Source organism: Trichosurus vulpecula, chromosome 5 (assembly GCF_011100635.1).
Source record: "Trichosurus vulpecula isolate mTriVul1 chromosome 5, mTriVul1.pri, whole genome shotgun sequence".
Taxonomy (NCBI): domain Eukaryota; kingdom Metazoa; phylum Chordata; class Mammalia; order Diprotodontia; family Phalangeridae; genus Trichosurus; species Trichosurus vulpecula.
In genome coordinates this window covers 61,347,217-61,365,930 of record NC_050577.1, presented here as the reverse complement: position 1 = coordinate 61,365,930, position 18,714 = coordinate 61,347,217, and the positions used below count along the sequence as shown (strand labels likewise).

The 18,714-nt window shown below is 35.5% G+C and overlaps 1 protein-coding gene across 5 annotated transcripts in view; it reads right to left on the bottom strand.

The window, feature by feature from the left end:
- Nucleotides 1–18,714, bottom strand: part of MLLT10 (MLLT10 histone lysine methyltransferase DOT1L cofactor) — a 227,670-nt gene that overhangs the window by 86,332 nt on the left and 122,624 nt on the right. For all 5 annotated transcript variants that reach the window (XM_036759451.1, XM_036759452.1, XM_036759454.1 and 2 more), the window contains 2 exons: nt 14,865–15,120; nt 11,045–11,614 (listed from right to left, as the gene is read on the bottom strand). In XM_036759451.1, coding sequence (XP_036615346.1) covers nt 11,045–11,614; nt 14,865–15,120 — 826 coding nt within the window. The remainder of the gene's footprint in view (nt 1–11,044; nt 11,615–14,864; nt 15,121–18,714) is intronic.

Here is an 18,714-nt window from a genome sequence, read left to right as displayed (position 1 = left end):
ACAGTTGAGAGATATACATGCTTTTGTTCTAATTCAATAAGTTCCAAATAGCTAGCGTATCTAATTTTCCTAAAATTTTATTCAGCTCCTTAACTTCCTTCATAAAATTAGTTGTTTCTTTAGATCTTAAAGGGTACACACCACAACATGCAACTATTGTCATTTTGCTATCAATTTCTCCCTATAATTGATTTAACTTTTTTCCTTTAAATGTTTAGATGCTATACTATATAAATATATTTGGTATTGATATTATTTCATTAACTATGGTGTGCTCAAGCTTAATGCGATTTTCCCTGTATCTCTTTTAAAATATTTCCTATTGTTCTAAAGTTAACTCCAAATAAAATTCCAATAATAAATAAATAGAAGAGAAAATGAAGAATGTATTTCACATTGCAAATCTCTACCATATAAAGTTTGCTTTTAAGTGTAACAAATTCAATATGCAACTTTCAAAGTTATCCAGCTTCACTGATTCCCTCTATTCTTCTTTCTCTTCTTTTGTGTTCATTTTTTAAAAAATGTTTCATGGACCCTGGCCAGGAGTTGGGGGTTACAGGTGCGGGTGTGGGGTTACCCTATTCTCACTAGTCTTTCCCATTAACCTCTTTCCATCAAAATGAAAAAACAAACATAACATTTACATTAAAGACCCATATTCAAAGCAAATCACCATACTGACATCAAAAATTCTACATCTTATGTTATATCTTGAACCCACTACATCTCTGACATATAAAGAATTTAGCATGCTTTATTATTGGTCCTCTGGAATTTTAGTCACTGCACTGATGAGAGTTCTTTACTAAAGTTTTTACTTTATAAGTGGCTCTCCTAGTTTTGCTGCCTTCATTCTCCATCAGTTCATACAAGTCTTCCCAAGTTTCACTGAAATAAGCCATTTCAAACCTGGAAAGACTTGGATGAACTGATACAGAGTTAAGTGAGCAGAAGCAGGAAAACATGGTACACAGGAACAATACCACTGTGCAATGACCAACTACAATAGACTTAGCTCTTCTCTGCAATACAGCGATCCTGAGACAATTCTGAAAGACTTGATGGAAAATGCTATCCACATCCAGAGAAGGAACTCTGGAGTCTGAATATGGATTGATGAATACTATTTTCATATTTTGGGGGGATTCTTGGGGTGTTTTTTCCCTTTTGTTCTGTTTCTTCTTTCGCAACATGGCCAATGTGGAAATATGTTAACATGATTGCACATCTATAATCTATATCAAATTGCTTACCGGCCTGGAAGAGAAGGAAATTTGGAACTCTAAATCTTTTTAAAAATGAATGCTGAAAACTATCTTTACATATAAGTGGAAAAAATAAAATACTATTTAAAAAAGAAATAATCTACTTCATAATTTCTTATGGCACAATAATGTTTCTTTGTACTCATATGCTATAATTTGCTCAGCCATATCCCACCGGATGGATGCCCCCTTCCCTCCCTTTTTAATATCCTTTACTACAAACAGAGCTGTTATAAATATTTTTGCACACAGTTTCTTTTTCTTTGATTTATCTGAGGTAAGTCTAGAAGTAATATTGCTGAGCTAAAAAAAAAAAAATATGGAGAATTTTGAGATTTTATGGGCGTAGTTTCAAATTGTTGTCAAGAATGGGTGGAACTACTCAGAGCTCCACAAAGAGCACATTAAGCATGGCTGTTTTCCCATAGACTCTCCAATAATTATAATTTTCCATTTCTGTCTTCTTTGCCAATATGAATGGAATTAAGTAGAGCATTATCTTTGTTTTAATTTGCATTTTTCTGATTATTACTGATCTGGAGCATGTTTACTTGTTCTTTCTCTGAAAATTTCCTGCTCATATCCGTTGACCATTGACTTAGTGAAAAAATTGCTGTCATTCTCTTACTTCAGTTTTCTATACAAATCTCAGGTATTCCTTTTTTCATTTTAAGTAACAGCCTTGTTGATAAAAAATCTTTAAGATATTTTTATTTTTGTATTAAATTCAGAACACCAAAGAAATGAGCATCTTTATACCCCTAGCAGAACACAAAAAGAACATTCTATAAGAAATGTAAATCTCCATTTTTTTGTTGGTCCATTCTATTTTTCAGGGAGTCAGCTACTTGGTAAGTCCACTTTCTGTCTTGTATTACTCACTGTCCTGGTGTTTTCCTCAAGAGCTCATATTTCATTTTTTTAAACTCCTGCTTCTCATCTTCCACATGTTCTTGTAGTTACTGTCAAGCCATTTTTTTCCCTCTGAGGCTCTTTTGGCAGTTACTCTCTTCCAGGTTTATCTTCTACTTTGGTAACTCTTGGCCAATATTATTTCTTCACTGTATTTAGCAGTCTCTTCTGTTTGCTCATAATCCAGCCTCCATTCTTAGCTTGGAACTCTGTGCTGAGGACAGGTTCCACCTCTTCACACACTGTTGGATAAGGTTGCCAAGGTTTGTTTAGTTCTATCCCCACATTTCCACTTCTTCTAAAAGAAGTTTCTACCTCCACTGGCATGTCTGTGCTTGGAGCACTAGCAGGCTTCAGTCTCTGTCACTGTTCCTGGTTAGAATGCTGGCAGATTTAGCCTTGAGCTTGTGCTCTACCTAGAGCCTGTCGCCTTTTGGCTATCTTTGGCTCTCCTCAACTGGATAGGAACCCACCATTGTTTTTCTTATAATTTATTGATCGTTATTTTATCAAGTGTCGTTTTTGGAACATTGCTGGAGTATATGAGAAAACTATGTTCTTTACAACCTTTCATTTTGCTACTTTAATCAGAAGTCACCCCAAAAATGATTTTCCCTGAATTCATTTAGCTTCCGTATCTGTAGCACCTAGAAATAGGCATGCTTCATAAATACTTTGTGATAAGAAATACCCCAAGATGTTAAGCATAACATTGTAGCTAACAGGCTTTAACGTAGTTATAGGTGTCAAGCAAATAGACACATTAATTATAAAGCCTAGGAATAGGTCTGTTAAAATATCTTTGGCTCAATCACTGATATATTGGGAGACAAGTCATTACTCCATAAAAAATACTGTAATTGATTTTTAATTTCTTAATAATTCAGCAAAAGTAGTATATTTGGAGGACAAAGGCAAAGTACTTTGCACGTTGGAAGTATTCACCAACCAGAGGCTACACATTTTGAATGGCTAGTTCCTCCTCCAACCTCCAATTTAAGGAGGAAGCCCAGGTGAAAGACATCTTCATCCCCTTCCAGGCTGTCCTGCTGACTCATCTCCACAGGATTTTTTCTACCAAGTCCTGAGCCCAGTACCTTCCCCAACGCGAGAGAGACAGAGACAGAGAGAGAGACAGAGACAGAGAGAGAGCTCTAAGTTCACAATCTAACACTCTTTCCAGTGTACCATGAATTCCCATCCATTCACATCAGAGCAAACAGTTCAGGGTTAATTTCTTTAGCCCAAAAAGAGAAATTGCCAATTTCCTTCCACTTTCCCAATCAAGTATATCTCCAGTTAAATATTAACACTCTGCTCTTTCTAGTGCAGTGGATAATAAATAAATTTAGTATAAGTATGGAAATAAAGTAGCCTGGCACAGCAGTGACTTCTAGAGCCAGCAAGGAATGAGTTCAAATCCTGATTCCAGCCAGTGTACTAGCTTTGTGACCTTGGGGAAGTTACTTAATCTACAGGTGCCGCAGCAACCCCCTAAGACAATAGATTGCTGATCTGCACTAACTGAAAGAGCTCTGCTCATTGGGATTTCCCTGTACCAACAAAATCTTAGGTATGACACATATAACCTATACTGAATTGCTTGCCTTCTCAATTGGGGGGTGGGGATTTGGAACTTGAAGTATCAAAAATAAATGTTAAAAATTGTTTTTATATGTAACTAGGGAAAAATAAAATACTTTTAAAAAAAAGGATTGCATCAAGGGGAAAAAAAAAAGAAATTATGGGTATGGAAACTCCTCCAGCCCCCAAAAGATCAAAATTGTTTATAATGTGGACAAATATAGCATTTTCATGATTGTGAGAAACAAGGCATGTTTCTGAATTATTAATGATGATTAAGGTGTTTATTGAGCATTTATCACAAGCAAAGCCCCATTGGGATGCAAAAAAAAAAAAAAACCAAAACAAAACAAAAACCAGGCCCCAATCTCAAGGAGTTCACCTTCTAGTGGGAGAAATAATACACATGAAATGCTTCAGCCATAAGTCAGATGGAAAGGTTCTATGGTGCTTAAGGTAGAACAGTAAAGCACACAGTAATGCCTCTTCCTTAATGCCATGTTCACTGATAAAATCACATCTTTTTCTGATGTTGAAGCATTTCACAGTGCCAAAGACTTTGGTCCCAATGAGCTTTCAATACTAGGTGGTTGTAGCCCCCACAGGAGCAATTGCCAGGTTGCATCTTTACAGTGGTTGCTTCTTAGGATGATGGCTAAGGACACTAGGCTAGAAGCATTGTCATTCTCAAGGCTCTTGGGCTCAGGGTCCTGGGCTGTCTTCATCAAGGTGGTAGGGTTGGTGTGAGGTATGCAGCTCATGCTATCTCCTGTCTTTACCCCAGGATGCCTTGCTACTTCCACTAGGCTGGTTTGTCTGCCCCGTGAATAGCAACTGCTTAGCAGGTGGGAGTAATGGTTGGCTCCTTCTCCATAGGAGTTGCCTTCTCATATATGATGGCTGGACTAGAAGCAAAACCATTGGTGTGGAGGATCCCACCACTCTAAGAGCTCCTGTGCTCATCTGCCTATCAGTGACAGCTGGTCAGCAGCTACTGCTGTTGGTGATAAGGAAGATGGGCCCCCTCCATGGTTTCTCTCCTCAATGATAACTGAGAGGGCTGGGATGGAAGCAGGTCTGGTGGTTTGGGGAATATTGTTATTCCAAGGATCTTGAGCTCAGGATCCAAGATTTTCTACATCTGGGAAATATGGGCAAGGGAGGCCTGACATGGCCTGCACATGGTGCTTTCTGTCTCTCCTCCAGGGTGCTTTGAGGTTATATCATACACATTATATGTAAAATAGTATTATATACATAAAACTTTTACCAAATTCCTTCCTAGAACTAACGAAAGTGCTTTGTTTTATGATTCTAACAATGCTTCAATCAGAAGTTCAAAAAGAATCTCATTTAGAAATGTGCTTTAGCACTGTTTTCTCATACACACACACACACACACAAACGCCTCTTTAAAATACTGAGCCTAGGGGGGCGGAGCCAAGATGGCAGCTGGTAAGCAGGGAATAGCGTGAGCTCTGTACCAAGTCCCTCCAAAAACCTATAAAAAATGGCTCTGAACCAATTCTAGAACGGCAGAACCCACAAAACAGCAGAGGGAAGCAGGGCTCCAGCCCAGGACAGCCTGGATGGTCTCTGGGTGAGGTCTATCCCACACAGAGCTGGGAACGGAGTGGAGCGGAGCCCAGCCTGAGCGGCGTGGACCAACAAGACCAGCAACTGGGCAGAGCATGCCCTAGCGCCCTGAATCAGTGAGCTGCGGCAGTTACCAGACTTCTCAACCCACAAACACCAAAGACTGCTGAGAAGGTTAGTGGGAAAAGCTGCAGGAGTGGAAGGAGTTCGTGGTTGGGTTTCCAGCCCCGGGGGCAGCGGAGGTGGGGCAGCCAAGGCTGCTGTTGCTTCAGGCTCCAGGCCCACCTGGTGGGAGGAATTAAGTGGTGGATCAGAGCAGGGGTGCAAAGCCTGCTGAAGATCTAAGCCCAGTTTGGGTTGGGGGTTCTTGGGGAAGGAGCAGTGCTGGTGTGGCAGAGCTGGCACCTCCCCCCCAAACGTGGAACATAGAACTCGTTAGTCTACAAGCAGTCATACCCCACTGAAAAACTCAAAGGTCAAGTTAGTTGGCTGGGAATATGGCCAGGCAGCGAAAACGCAACCAGATTCAGTCTCAGACTTTGCATTCTTTCTTTGCTGACAAAGAAGACCAAAACATACAGACAGAAGAAATTAATAAAATCAAAGAGCCCACAACAGAAACCTCCAAGAAAAACATGAACTGGTCCCAGGCCATGGAAGAGCTCAAAAAGGATTTGGAAAAGCAAGTTAGAGAAGTAGAGGAAAAACTGGGAAGAGAAATGAGAAGGATGCGAGAAAACCATGAAAAACAAGTCAATGACTTGCTAAAGGAGAACCAAAAAAATACTGAAAAATACACTGAAGAAAACAACACCTTAAAAAACAGACTAACTCAAATGGCAAAAGAGCTCCAAAAAGCCAATGAAGAGAAGAATGCCTTGAAAGGCAGAATTAGCCAAATGGAAATTAGCCAAAAGACCAATGAAGAAAATACTACTTTAAAAATTAGATTGGAGCAAGTGGAGGCTAGTGACTTGATGAGAAATCAAGATATTATAAAACAGAACCAAAGGAATGAAAAAGTGGAAGACAATGTGAAATATCTCATTGGAAAAACCACTGACCTGGAAAATAGATCCAGGAGAGATAATTTAAAACTTATTGGACTACCTGAAAGCCATGATCAAAAAAAGAGCCTAGATATCATCTTTCAAGAAATTATCAAGGAGAACTGCCCTGATATTCTAGAGCCACAGGGCAAAATAGAAATTGAAAGAATCCATCGATCGCCTCCTCAAATAGATCCCAAAAAGAAATCTCCCAGGAATATTGTCGCCAAATTCCAGAGCTCCCAGATCAAGGAGAAAATACTAAAAGCAGCCAGAAAGAAACAATTTGAGTATTGTGGAAACCCAATCAGAATAACCCAAGATCTGGCAGCCTCTACATTAAGAGATCGAAGGGCTTGGAATACAATATTCCAGAGGTCAATGGAGCTAGGATTAAAACCTAGAATCACCTACCCAACAAAACTGAGTATCATGCTCCAAGGCAAAATATGGATTTTCAATAAAACAGAGGACTTTCAAGCTTTCTCAGTGAAAAGACCAGAACTGAATAGGAAATCTGACTTTCAAAAACAAGAATCAAGAGAAGCATGAAAAGGTAATCAAGAAAAAGAACAAGAAAAAGAAATTGCAAGGAACTTACTGAAGGTGAACTGTTTTGCTGACATTCCTACATGGAAAGATGATGTGTATGATTCATGAGACCTCAGTTTTAGGGTAGCTAGGGAATATGCATACATATATGTTTATGTATATATATATGGGTGAATGTGTATGTATGTATATATCTATGTGTGTGTGTGTGTGTGTGTCTGTGTGTGTGTGTGTGTGTGTGTGTGTGTATGGGGGGGGAGAGAGAGAGAGAGAGAGAGAGGACACAGGGTGAGTTGAAGATGAAGGGAAGATATCTAAAAGAAATAAAATCAAATTAAGGGATGAGAGAGGAACATACTGAGAGAGGGAGATAAGGAGAGATAGAATGGGGTGGATTATCTCGCATAAAGGAGGCAAGAGCAAGCAGTTCTGTGGGAGGAAGGGAGAGGGCAGATGACGGGGGAAATGAGTGAACATTGCTCACATCAGATTTGGCCTAAGGAGGGAATACCATACATACTCAGTTGGGAATCTTACCCCACAGGAAAGAAGAGGGAAGAAGATAAAAATAAATGGGGGGGGGGGGGGGGGGGGAATGATGGAGGGGAGGGCAGATGGGGGTGGAGGTAATCAAAACAAACACTTTGGAAAGGGGACAGGGTCAAGGGAGAAAATTCAATAAAGGGTGATGGGTTGGGAAGGAGCAAAATATAGTTAGTCTTTCACAACATGAGTATTGTGGAAGGGTTATACATAATGATACACATGTGGCCTATGTTGAATTGCTTAACTTCTTAGGGAGGGTGGGTGGGAAGGGAAGAGAGGAGAGAATTTGGAACTCAAAGTTTTAAAAACAGATGTTCAAAAACAACAAAAAAAATGTTTTTGCATGCAACCAGAAAATAAGATACACAGACAATGGGGTGTAGAAATTTATCTTGCCCTACAAGAAAGGAAGGGAAAAGGGGATAGGAGGGGAGTGGGGTGACAGAGGGGAGCGCTGACTGGGGAACAGGGCAACCAGAATATACGCCATCTTGGAGTGGGGGGGAGGGTAGAAATGGGGAGAAAATTTGTAATTCAAACTATTGTGAAAATCAATGCTGAAAACTAAGTATGTTAAATAAACTTAAAAAAATTACCGAGCCTAATATACTATCATTTATAAATACATACGACATACAAGTGTGTGTCAGGAAATGAAACCACAGTGGATCATTTAGGACACTGCCCCACTAAGAAATACCTAAGATGGAGAGAGGGAAGAAGAACAGTGGAGTACTACATTTTCACACAAATACATTCTGTTTGTTGCACAACCCTGGAAACAGCCCTTGACACAGAAACACTGGATAAAGCTAAGTGCTTTGGTTGGGCCTGTAAAAAGTAGTACGATTCAATCTGACCAACTGACAAGCATACAGTAGTATCTAGGTTTACAAGTAACCTGGTTTATGTATGCTTCGTAGGATTAGGAAGAATCTTTCACAAAATTTGTCTTGCAGGAAGAAGAAAAATTCAGATTATGCACATCATGTTTGAACTTGAACAGCTCACGAAGGGATGATGCTCAACTATGGCAATGGTTTTTTTTTTTGTTTTTTTGTTTTTGCTTTCATATATCAAACAAAGGAAGAACTGATGGATCTGCATGAGGAGCAACAGTGAGAGGTTAAAGAGGATATCTCATCTGAGGAGGAGGTTGAGAGGTCGGAGGAATCCCTCATATAAAGTGAGATTAGGGAGGTTTATCAGATGTCAGAAAAAGTGCAAAACTTTGTTGAAAAACCTCACCCAAATAAGGCTGTAGCAATGAGAGCCACAAATATTTTTAACGATGATACAATGTCACATTTCTGTGACATTCTGAAAAAACATCAAAAACCAGTGTCATTACGTAGATTCCTAGTCAGAAGTGAAAGTAAAGAAAAAAATCAGTGAGTCAAAACATGAAAGTGATTCTAAAAAATGAAAAGTAAGTGAAGGCAGTAGTGTTAGTCTTACTTTTAGTGAAACTGGCATAAGAGAGAACACTTTCAATGTTGAAATCCCCAATGTTCTCATGGAAGGAGATTCTCCTTCCAAGCAATAACCCCTTCCTCTTCCTCCCCCTCCTCCCTTTCATCTCCCTCATACTAGCCATGACTCTTCTCAAAGGTGAAGTGCAGTTTAATTTGTTTTATTTTCGGTTTATATTGTGTACTAATCATCGCTATTGCATTAGGGACAAAAACTAACTTAAAATTATAATTATTTTTATATGAATTTTTTGGGGATGTGGTACCGATCATCCGACTTTACATTATTTCCCATGGGAAAATTCGCTTGGCGATACGAACAAATAGCATGACGAACAGAATCTCAGAATGAATTAAATTTGTAAACCAAGGTTCTACTGTATATGGACATTTTAGTAAGAATTTGTTATAAATGTTAAATTTAAGGGTACAAGATGTCATTTCTGTGATGACTCAGGACTATATGAAATGCCTTGAACAGTACTTAATACATACCATACAAAGTTATAAACCTAATTCATAAATTAAGTGACTTTTTAAACTATCAAACTTGTAACTGCTGATTCTCAAAATTCCATACCAAATATACATACATTAAAATTATTAAAATAACTCTAGATTACAAAAATAATTTTAAAGAATTTAAATAAAGTTTTTTGGTAACTCAGAAGATTGTAAAAGAGAGAAAAATTTCAAAGACATACATTTTCAGCGTAGGTATCCTACCAAAGCTCAGCTTGCACTGATGTCACACACATTTCACCAATTGATTATATTTCCAAAAGATACAATACTAGATACTGATATTTTAACATAAATGCTAAGCATCAGAATTTTTAAAGCACCATGTTTGTATGCTGATAAAATTATCTGAATAAAAACCTGACTCTGAAAAAAAAATCTGCATTTTTAAAGTTCCTATAAAATTGTATAATTTCATTTTTATAAAACGCACACGTTAATACTCTCAGATGGCTCTCCCTCCTTTTGTTTTCACCGTATTTTTCCTACCACTTAAGGTATTTTATAAATAACAAAAACAGTCACACAAATCCTACTCTGGTCAAAATTCAAGTCTTTTTTTTTTTAAATATAGTAATATCCTAAAGACAAAGATTTAGGATACAATAAAGACCCTTTCATGCCATTCATTACCCAAAAATCTAATATCCCAATTATAATTCTACAAATTAGGGGGGGGGGGGGGGGGGCCAAGGGAAGAGGGAGGGAGGGGGGAAGGGAGGAGGAAAGGAAGGAAGGAAGAAAGGAAGGAAGGAAGGAAGGAAGGAAGGAAGGAAGGAAGGAAGGAAGGAAGGAAGGAAGGAAAGAAAGACAGAAAAGCTAAGTAGCAAATTTCTATACAGGTCACACACTTTTTCAAAGTTTAAACAAAAGTGAAAAGCAATAATCACAATACAAATAATAAAGGCCTGTGGAAATTTAAAAAAAAAAACAAATTTGGAAACATTCATGCGTTTCTATATATAAAGCACTAAAATTGTTAACAAATTTGAAACATGAAATGACAGCATTACATCAAAGCCAGTAACAAATGGCTTTCATACTTCAAATTAATTCATTTACCATTCAGTCAAAATTGTCCTACCAAAATAAAGAATAGTATTAGAATGCTAAACTTCAGATATATCAGAATTATAGACCTAAACTTTGAGGAAAGGGATCTCAAAAGTAAAGGCATTTAAAAACTCACACCAGTTCTCAGGAAACTGCATGATCTTTATTTTTATTACAAAACATTTACAGAAATAACTATACTTCAACCTGAAGTCCATAAAGTTAACAGATCTTAAGCAGGGAACTTCTGAATAAATCTTAATTAAGTTTGCAGATTGTGGTGGGAAGGAAAAGATCTGACCTACTAAAATCGTGGTCCTGTATGAATTGGGTGAAATTTAACATTAGTATAGACATCACAATTCTTAGCAGTATTGTTATAAACCGCTTGCGTGCGCGCGCGCGCGCACACACACACACAAACACACACACACAAGCACACATAAAAACTGAAACACGTTTTGGAAAATAAAAACTGACAAATCCCTACCTGAACCAACAGGAGAAGAGCCAACACTAAGACTCTGTAAACTTCCATTCCTGAGCAATGTCGGAGATTTCTGAAGACTAGAGCTTGTTACACTTCCTGCAGCAGATGCTACAGATGATGTTGGAGAAGCAGACGAAACAGAGAGATGGGAAACATTCTCTTGATTTTTGTTTCCTTTGGGTCGTCCAGGCCCATGTTTATTTTGTTTACTTCCTTTTCTCTTCTTTTCCTTTACAGTTTCCTCTTCAATGCCAGAACACTGGACTCGTTTGTATCCTGCAGTAGTAAGGCCGGTATTACCCAAGTCTCCAGGTGAATTTTCAAAGTTTTTAGGCTGTGAAACAACTGCTGATGTTGAAGGGAGACCCATTAAGGAACTAAAACTATTCACCCCTCCTTCCTGGCTTCCAGATTCTCCTTTATGTACATCTTTGGTTGATGATGACTGTTGGGAGTGAGTGTAACTGTCATTGCGCAGGTCTGATTCTGAAAAGCTCAAGAAATCCTGGGGAGACTGGACAGAACTTCCAGAAGATGATTTTACACTGCCTGGAGTTCCTGAAAAACTTCCTGTAGTAAAAAGACAGGATGGGACAGGGGAAAAATTGGATACAAAAATATCTCATCAGTGAACCAGCTTTAATAATTCATTTGCAAAAAAGAAAAGAGTAAATTTAACATAAAACTAAGGACTATTATTTTGCAATAAAAAAATGTTGGGTTTCCTGACAAACACGATTTAAAAATTGTTGTCGCAGTTGAAAAGAAAACGACATATTGGCAAATATACATTTTTTATCTTAAAAGGCAAAGGACTCTGAGAAGACTATTTTATGCATGTTTTAAAATTCCACCAAAGAACCTACCTTTTGGGAGGACCCTCACCTCTCAACTTTTTTCTCAAGCAGCTGTGCAGAATGTGGCTAAAACTATAAACAGTAGGAGGGTTTCCTTTGGACAACCCAAAGCTGCAGGGAAACCTGACAAGACTTTAAATTTACTTAGGAGGAAGAAAGGGAAAGGGAACCTCATCCTCATTCAAATATTAACAATACAAAGAGGACTGTGAGTACTGCTCATATGCTTTTATGAACCAAAGTCCTTCTTTCTGGATGTAGTTGATCAAATGATAAGATGAATAGTTGATTACATAACTATGTGTGACGAAAGAGGTCAAGTATTAATTTTGCCATTTTTTATTCCAATCATTCTACCAAAGATTACAAATGCTGGCATGCTCATGAGTAGACAGGACCTGAACTTCCTAGATGTCTTCCAATCCATTACTAATGCAGCTAAAAAGGAAATCAAGTCAACTTATTTTTTAGTCTTGGTGCCTTTTTTGCTCTCTTCCCTTCCCCTCAAATGGATCAAATGGAAGCAAGAGGGTAGTAGGTGGAAAGTGTTTAAATGTATCTCTTTGGAGTAACTCAATTCATCTATGGGAGCATACATTTTTACTAAGTGCCCTTATTTCATCCTGAAAATTTAATACAGTCAGATCCAAAAAACATTTTTAACTATCCTCTCCTCTGACAAACATATGGCAAAATATACTTTTTATAATGAAGTGAACTGACAAATTCTGACCCATTTTTGACCCAGTACATGTTTTGTAAGCTTGACCAGTATCATGTTTTATCTTAATAATATAAATATAAATAGTATAAAGAAACTCAAAATGAAACACACTTTCAAACAGCAAAAAGGAACTTTCAAGGGGTTAAGTAATAAATTTAACAGCACAATATTTTTACATGTAGAGAAAAATTATATTATTTAGATCTGTTTTTATCAAGAAACACATAAAAGTCATCTGAATACAGATGTTCAAAAGTAAGAACTTTGTTCTTAAATTATTTCATGGGCATATAAAACATTTTGCTTCTTAACTTCACCAAATATTTTGTTGGCAGGCCCATTAAGATCAACATTTTAAAATTATTTAAGTAGAAAAGCATACACATTAACAACCAGCTTATACTATATCATTTTCATTATTTCAATGATTTAAGGACAACCAGTTTTGTCACTTAATTAGCAGCTATAAAGAGGTTCTCCATCATCAATCCTGATCTGTCACCATCTGTCTTGCATTTACAATTTTTTTTGTTTTTACATCTGGTATTAAAAATTTACCACAGCATGAACTAAATTATATTAAATTAACAAATATTTAGAAGCATATAATAGTATCAATACTTTGAAAGTATATCTTCTCTAACACACCTCCTCATTCTGATATAAAACAAAAATAAACTTTCTTCATTTCCTGATTACCAGAATTAAAGATTTTAAAAGTTTACATACAATACATAAATTCTCGCATAAAAATATGGCACGAATATCTCTAGTGTTTGCCTATGATATAGGTTTTTTGAAAATTTTCTTTAATTTTTATGAAATTTAAGAACATGGGTTTTCTAACAAGATTTTCAATTCAAAGACAGAACAATAAAAACGAACTCAGAAATCCAATTATGCTAGTGAAAATCTGCATCTTAATTATAAGAGAATATTTGAGTCCTATTAATATCAGATTTAAAGTGTGAATAAATGTAATGCAAAAATTTAAATAAGATCATATTATTTTCCAAAAGTAAAATTGCAAAACAAGCCTATTTTATGAGCTAACAATTTTATTCATCTACAACATATTGTAAATTCCTGGGATGTTTTACAATTTTGCTTTACTTTTTAAATAATTCCTTCAAGAAGGAATGAAAAAGGATATGAAAAATTATGTCTAAAATAATCCTTTGTGTATAAAACATGCTACACTACATTTTTCTAAGGAATTACAGACTAAGGAATTTTATATAAAAGTTTGTTGAACTGAATTTTAAAGTATGATTACTTTAATGAAATAATGTCATAGGAAGACAAAAATTTTGCTTATTTACCCCTAAAGGGCTAACAGAAAACAGATAGTTAATATATAAAGTACAGATAAAATATTTGGCAATTTTTACTTGTATTTGTGTGTGTGCATACTTAACATCTCAGTATATAAGTACAAGCAAAATTAAACAGAACAAAACTCTGATGGGATTAGTATTTCTATGACAAAGACTTTTAACACATTTGTTAGAAGTAAATAAATATGCTTGAGAAATACTGTTTTTCCCTGAAAATTAGTCATCTAGAAATTTAAAGGACAAACATTCTTCAAGATGGATTACATATTAGCTATAAAAATTGATTTTTTTTTGTTGTTGTAGTTTTAGGAAAGGGAATTTTAATTGGAAAAGGGAAATAAAAGTGCCAAATTAACCAACAGAGCGGAAAGACTACTGTATAGCCTAAAAAGAAACTTGTCTTTTGAAAGTGACAAATTTAGTAAATATTTATAGTAATTTATAGTAATAAAAGAATATAAGCCTATGCTGTAGTAGAAACAGAACAATCTTAAAGTTATTGGTTAAAGAAAGCAATTATTTTTAATTAAGACAAAAATAAAAGCTAGAGCTACATATATTTGAACCAAGACAAACAAAATCACCAAGTCTTAAGCTATATATTCTCTATTGTCACCCAAATCTCAAGTTTTATATTGAATTCATTTACAATGAAAATTCAGTTCAACTTCAACATACATCAATATATAAAAGAAACCATTGGTCATCTAACATTTAATTCCCCCCCCCCTTTTCAAAGCATATTAACCTGGACTAGGTATATTACCATTTAACTATTTTTATATGTTCCAACTTAATTTCTTTCATTAGCCAAGACTAAAAGAACAATTATCTTTTGCAAAATTTAACTACTTTTGATGAAAAAGAAAACAATGTTATAACTATAGCACCATAATTAATACCTTGCTGAAAAGGACTAGCTGCTGATACAGTTGTTCCTGGATTCCTTCCACCACCAGGCTTTCTTCCCCTCTGACCTGAGCTGTGACCTGCTGATTTCTTCCCTTTGCTCTCTGACCCTCTAGTCTCTGACACATCGTTTCCACTTGAAGTGAGTGAGGAGACTTCCTGGAAATTTGCATTTGTAAATCGAGCTGCAGTATCTTCCAAGCGCTTCAATGAGCCTGACATAGAGCTGTTGCTAGTGCTTGTGTATGTCTAACATTTGGATTAAAAAAAGGAAGTAAAAGAAAAAAAAATAAAAGGACTAAATTAGACCACCAAAAAAAAACCTCAGACTGCATGTCACCTTATGAAAAATGAATATTGCATATTTAAGAAAACACATAAATAGCCTATGGTTCATTTTCCGTGCTACAAATCAAACCAGTTTACAATACACATCTAAAAAAAACTTTAAATTTACTCTAACATTGAATTAAGATTATACATATGGCTATTTTAAATGTATGCTTCTTCATGTTAGAGTATCAGCTGACAACATGACTAGTAGAGCATTAGATTGCAGCAATCAGTGAAAGTGCACATTATAGTAGTAATCATATTTATTAAGTGACAAAAAATAAAACTGAAGGCACCATGAAACATCTGAAAACTGCATTCTTTCCCATCATAAGAAAACACTGCTTTCATTATTAAATTATAAAAACCATTTTGGTATTCAGCATAACAACAGGACAACTGCAAAGAACTAGGGATGACTACTTTAAATCACTATGCCCATGAGAACAGGAAGAAAATCTAGGAAGGACAGAGCAAGAATGTTTTAAAGAACTCAGGGAAGAGGGGGAAGATGTTTTAAAAAGGCAGAAAGATTTAAATATTCAAAGTGGAAATGATTTCCATGCTGAAGTGGGTAAGAGGAGAATTATAGAGAAAAGCTATTTTGCAGAGCAATATTTCTTAAGAATTACTGTACTTCAAAATACACTTCAAATTGATAAAGATTATTTTTTTGAAGGCTAGATAAACATTTGCTTAAATAAGTTTATTATAATTTGCATGACACTGTCCAAATAAAGCCAAATTAGAAAACTAAAAATGGCAATTTGTGTAGAATAATCGAAATGCCTCCAACATGTAAGATTTTGTAGATATCTTCCTACCACACATAAAAAAATAGTTCTTCCCTCCATTTTAAGGCTAAATATATTTTTAAAAGAAAAAACTGTTTAATCATAGTGATATACCTAGATTGATATGAGGAATCAAAACTTGCAAAATACAAATTAGAATCTGAAACCTCCACCATACACTTACCACTCAATACAAACTGCCAGATATATTTGAAAAATGAGGAGAGGGCTATGAGGTTTGTACTGAGCAAAATGGTTAAAAAGCTTTTAGTAAAATTGATGTTTAGAAGTAGGGGGAAAGGAGAGGAAGGGATATATTCCAATGAAAATTAACTATTTACTGGGAATATTTTCTGATTTTTCTCCAGTCTCACTTATCTATTTTCCATTTTTCAAATATAAACACAAGGAGGTCTAACAAAACAGAGCTCATCACTATTCTCCTGAACTATATAATCCACAAGCATGCCCAACAGGCTTCAAAGTGGGCTTAGTAAAAGATAAAATCCCATTTAACAGACCAATAGGATTTAAGTTGGTTAAACTTCATGGCTTACTTTAGAAACACGAACCTTTTCCATGCTGGGCAGGTCAATTTGGAAACCACCCCAGCTCACTTTTCAATCATTTTTCCATTAGCTTGGGCTGGTCCTGAAGGTCTCCATCCCACTCACATCTGACCCTGTATGACCCAGTGCAGGTCAAAAGTCATGTAAAAAAAACACATTGGTACTCTTCACTCATGTGTCAAGTGAGGGAAGGAGAGAAAACTCACTGGGAGTACTGTAAATGGAAATATAATATTAGCTTCTACATATACGTATAAATTAGGGTTGGTGAATTTAATTGGAAAGTCTATTGACCTAAAGTACAAAATTGCCCATATGCTGAAGACCATAAATTCAGTAAAAATTATTTACAAAATTTACTATGTTAGAAAAGGCAATACAAAGAAAGCCATGAATGACAAAGCCAAGTAAACTTCAATGGCCATAATTTAATCACAATTAGCTTTTTTTTTCCTGAAAAAGGGGAAATTTTCAATCCTAGAAAACTTTGAAGTGACAATGGATTCAAGACACCCCATCATAGGAGAAAATGCACTTTAGTTAAAATTTTATTTTTTTCTATTAGCAAAAAAAAAAAAAAAAGAGAAAGGTGGTTAGATTTATAGATAATGCTAAACAAAAGTCGTTATAATATAAAAATAACCAACATAAGTTATAAAACACAAATACTTATTTTCTCAAGTAAATCCATGCTTATAGTAGAATCTTAATTTGCATTAGTGACCCACACAATTTTGCTCTATGCTTATGTCATCCAAACATTTTTTCACTATTACCTATTGATATCTGGCACATCAAGAAAACAAGCCTGGTCCACTGAACCAAGAGAGCATATATAAAACAAAAAAGGTCAACTCCTACATTTTTAATTATAACTAAGAGTCTTAATCTAGAAGGCCCAGTAGTTAACATATCAAAAGAGTGCAGCAGCTCAACTGTCATAGTGAAATCAAATACCACAGTTACAATGTTCTTTTTATAAAATTATTCAATGAGTACATGCTATCACATTAATAACAAATAGTTGCCTATTTTCTCTTTAACAACTCTTCATGAATCATTGTCTTTAAAAACACTGAATAACTTCTCCGTTATTTAAAAATGACATAAGATATTAATATTACCATTCTTTTTAGTGAGTAGTCAACAATACTGAAATAAAATTCATTTTCTCTCTTAGAAGATTAAAAAGCCTTTGAACTATTAAGTACCAAAGGCTAAATTATAAAATTGCAAAAATAAAGATTTTTTAAATTACAAAAAATAAAAATTTTCAGAAATAATATTATATAATATACAAACATAAATTACAAACCAGAAGATTTAGCAATCCAATGTTTAAATTCCAAAACACTGATATCAGAAATTTCTGTCAAAAAAATAACACTGAGACAACAAAACAAAGTGACTTTTGATTTAAAAAAAAGTAAAATAAAGAAGGAACAGCGTTATTATGACCTGGACAAATCACAACAGTAGCTGACATTTTTGTAGCACTTAAGGTATACAATGCACTTTATATACATTATCTCAGTGCCATGTCATTACAAAATAATTTTTTTCTTTCCTCAAAATCTCTGGAACCTGCCAAGAAAGACTGGTTAGTTGTAGTGGCCCAATTCCACTATTTAAAAGAAAAATAAATAGTACTCCTAAATAGTACTTAGTACTCGTAAGATTGACACAATATTAAAAGCATAATTAGGTGAAGAATTATTGTGGCGGTCTTAAAAGTTTTAAGCTCATACTTAAAAATATATAATAAGGGCTAAAAATACGGAGAGTCTGGCTTCCTCAATAATCATTAAAACTCACAAAGCAAACGTCAATCAATCAATTAAAAAAATGTATTAAGTGCCCATTAAGGTGCCAGGTTACTGCTAGGCCCTAGGAATAAAAACACAAAAGAGAAATAGTCCCTGCCCTCAGGGGCTTACATTCTACACACACCCACACACACCCTTAAAATAAATACAAATCATTTGAGGTTGGAAGGCTTCATGCAGAGGGTGAAAATTGAACAGAATTGTGAGGGAAAATAGAGATGATAAGAAACAGGTGGGAATGCATTTGAGTCATGGAGGACAGTCAATGCAACAGAAATGGAATATCATGTCTGAGGAACAGTAAGTAGTTCAGTTTGGCTA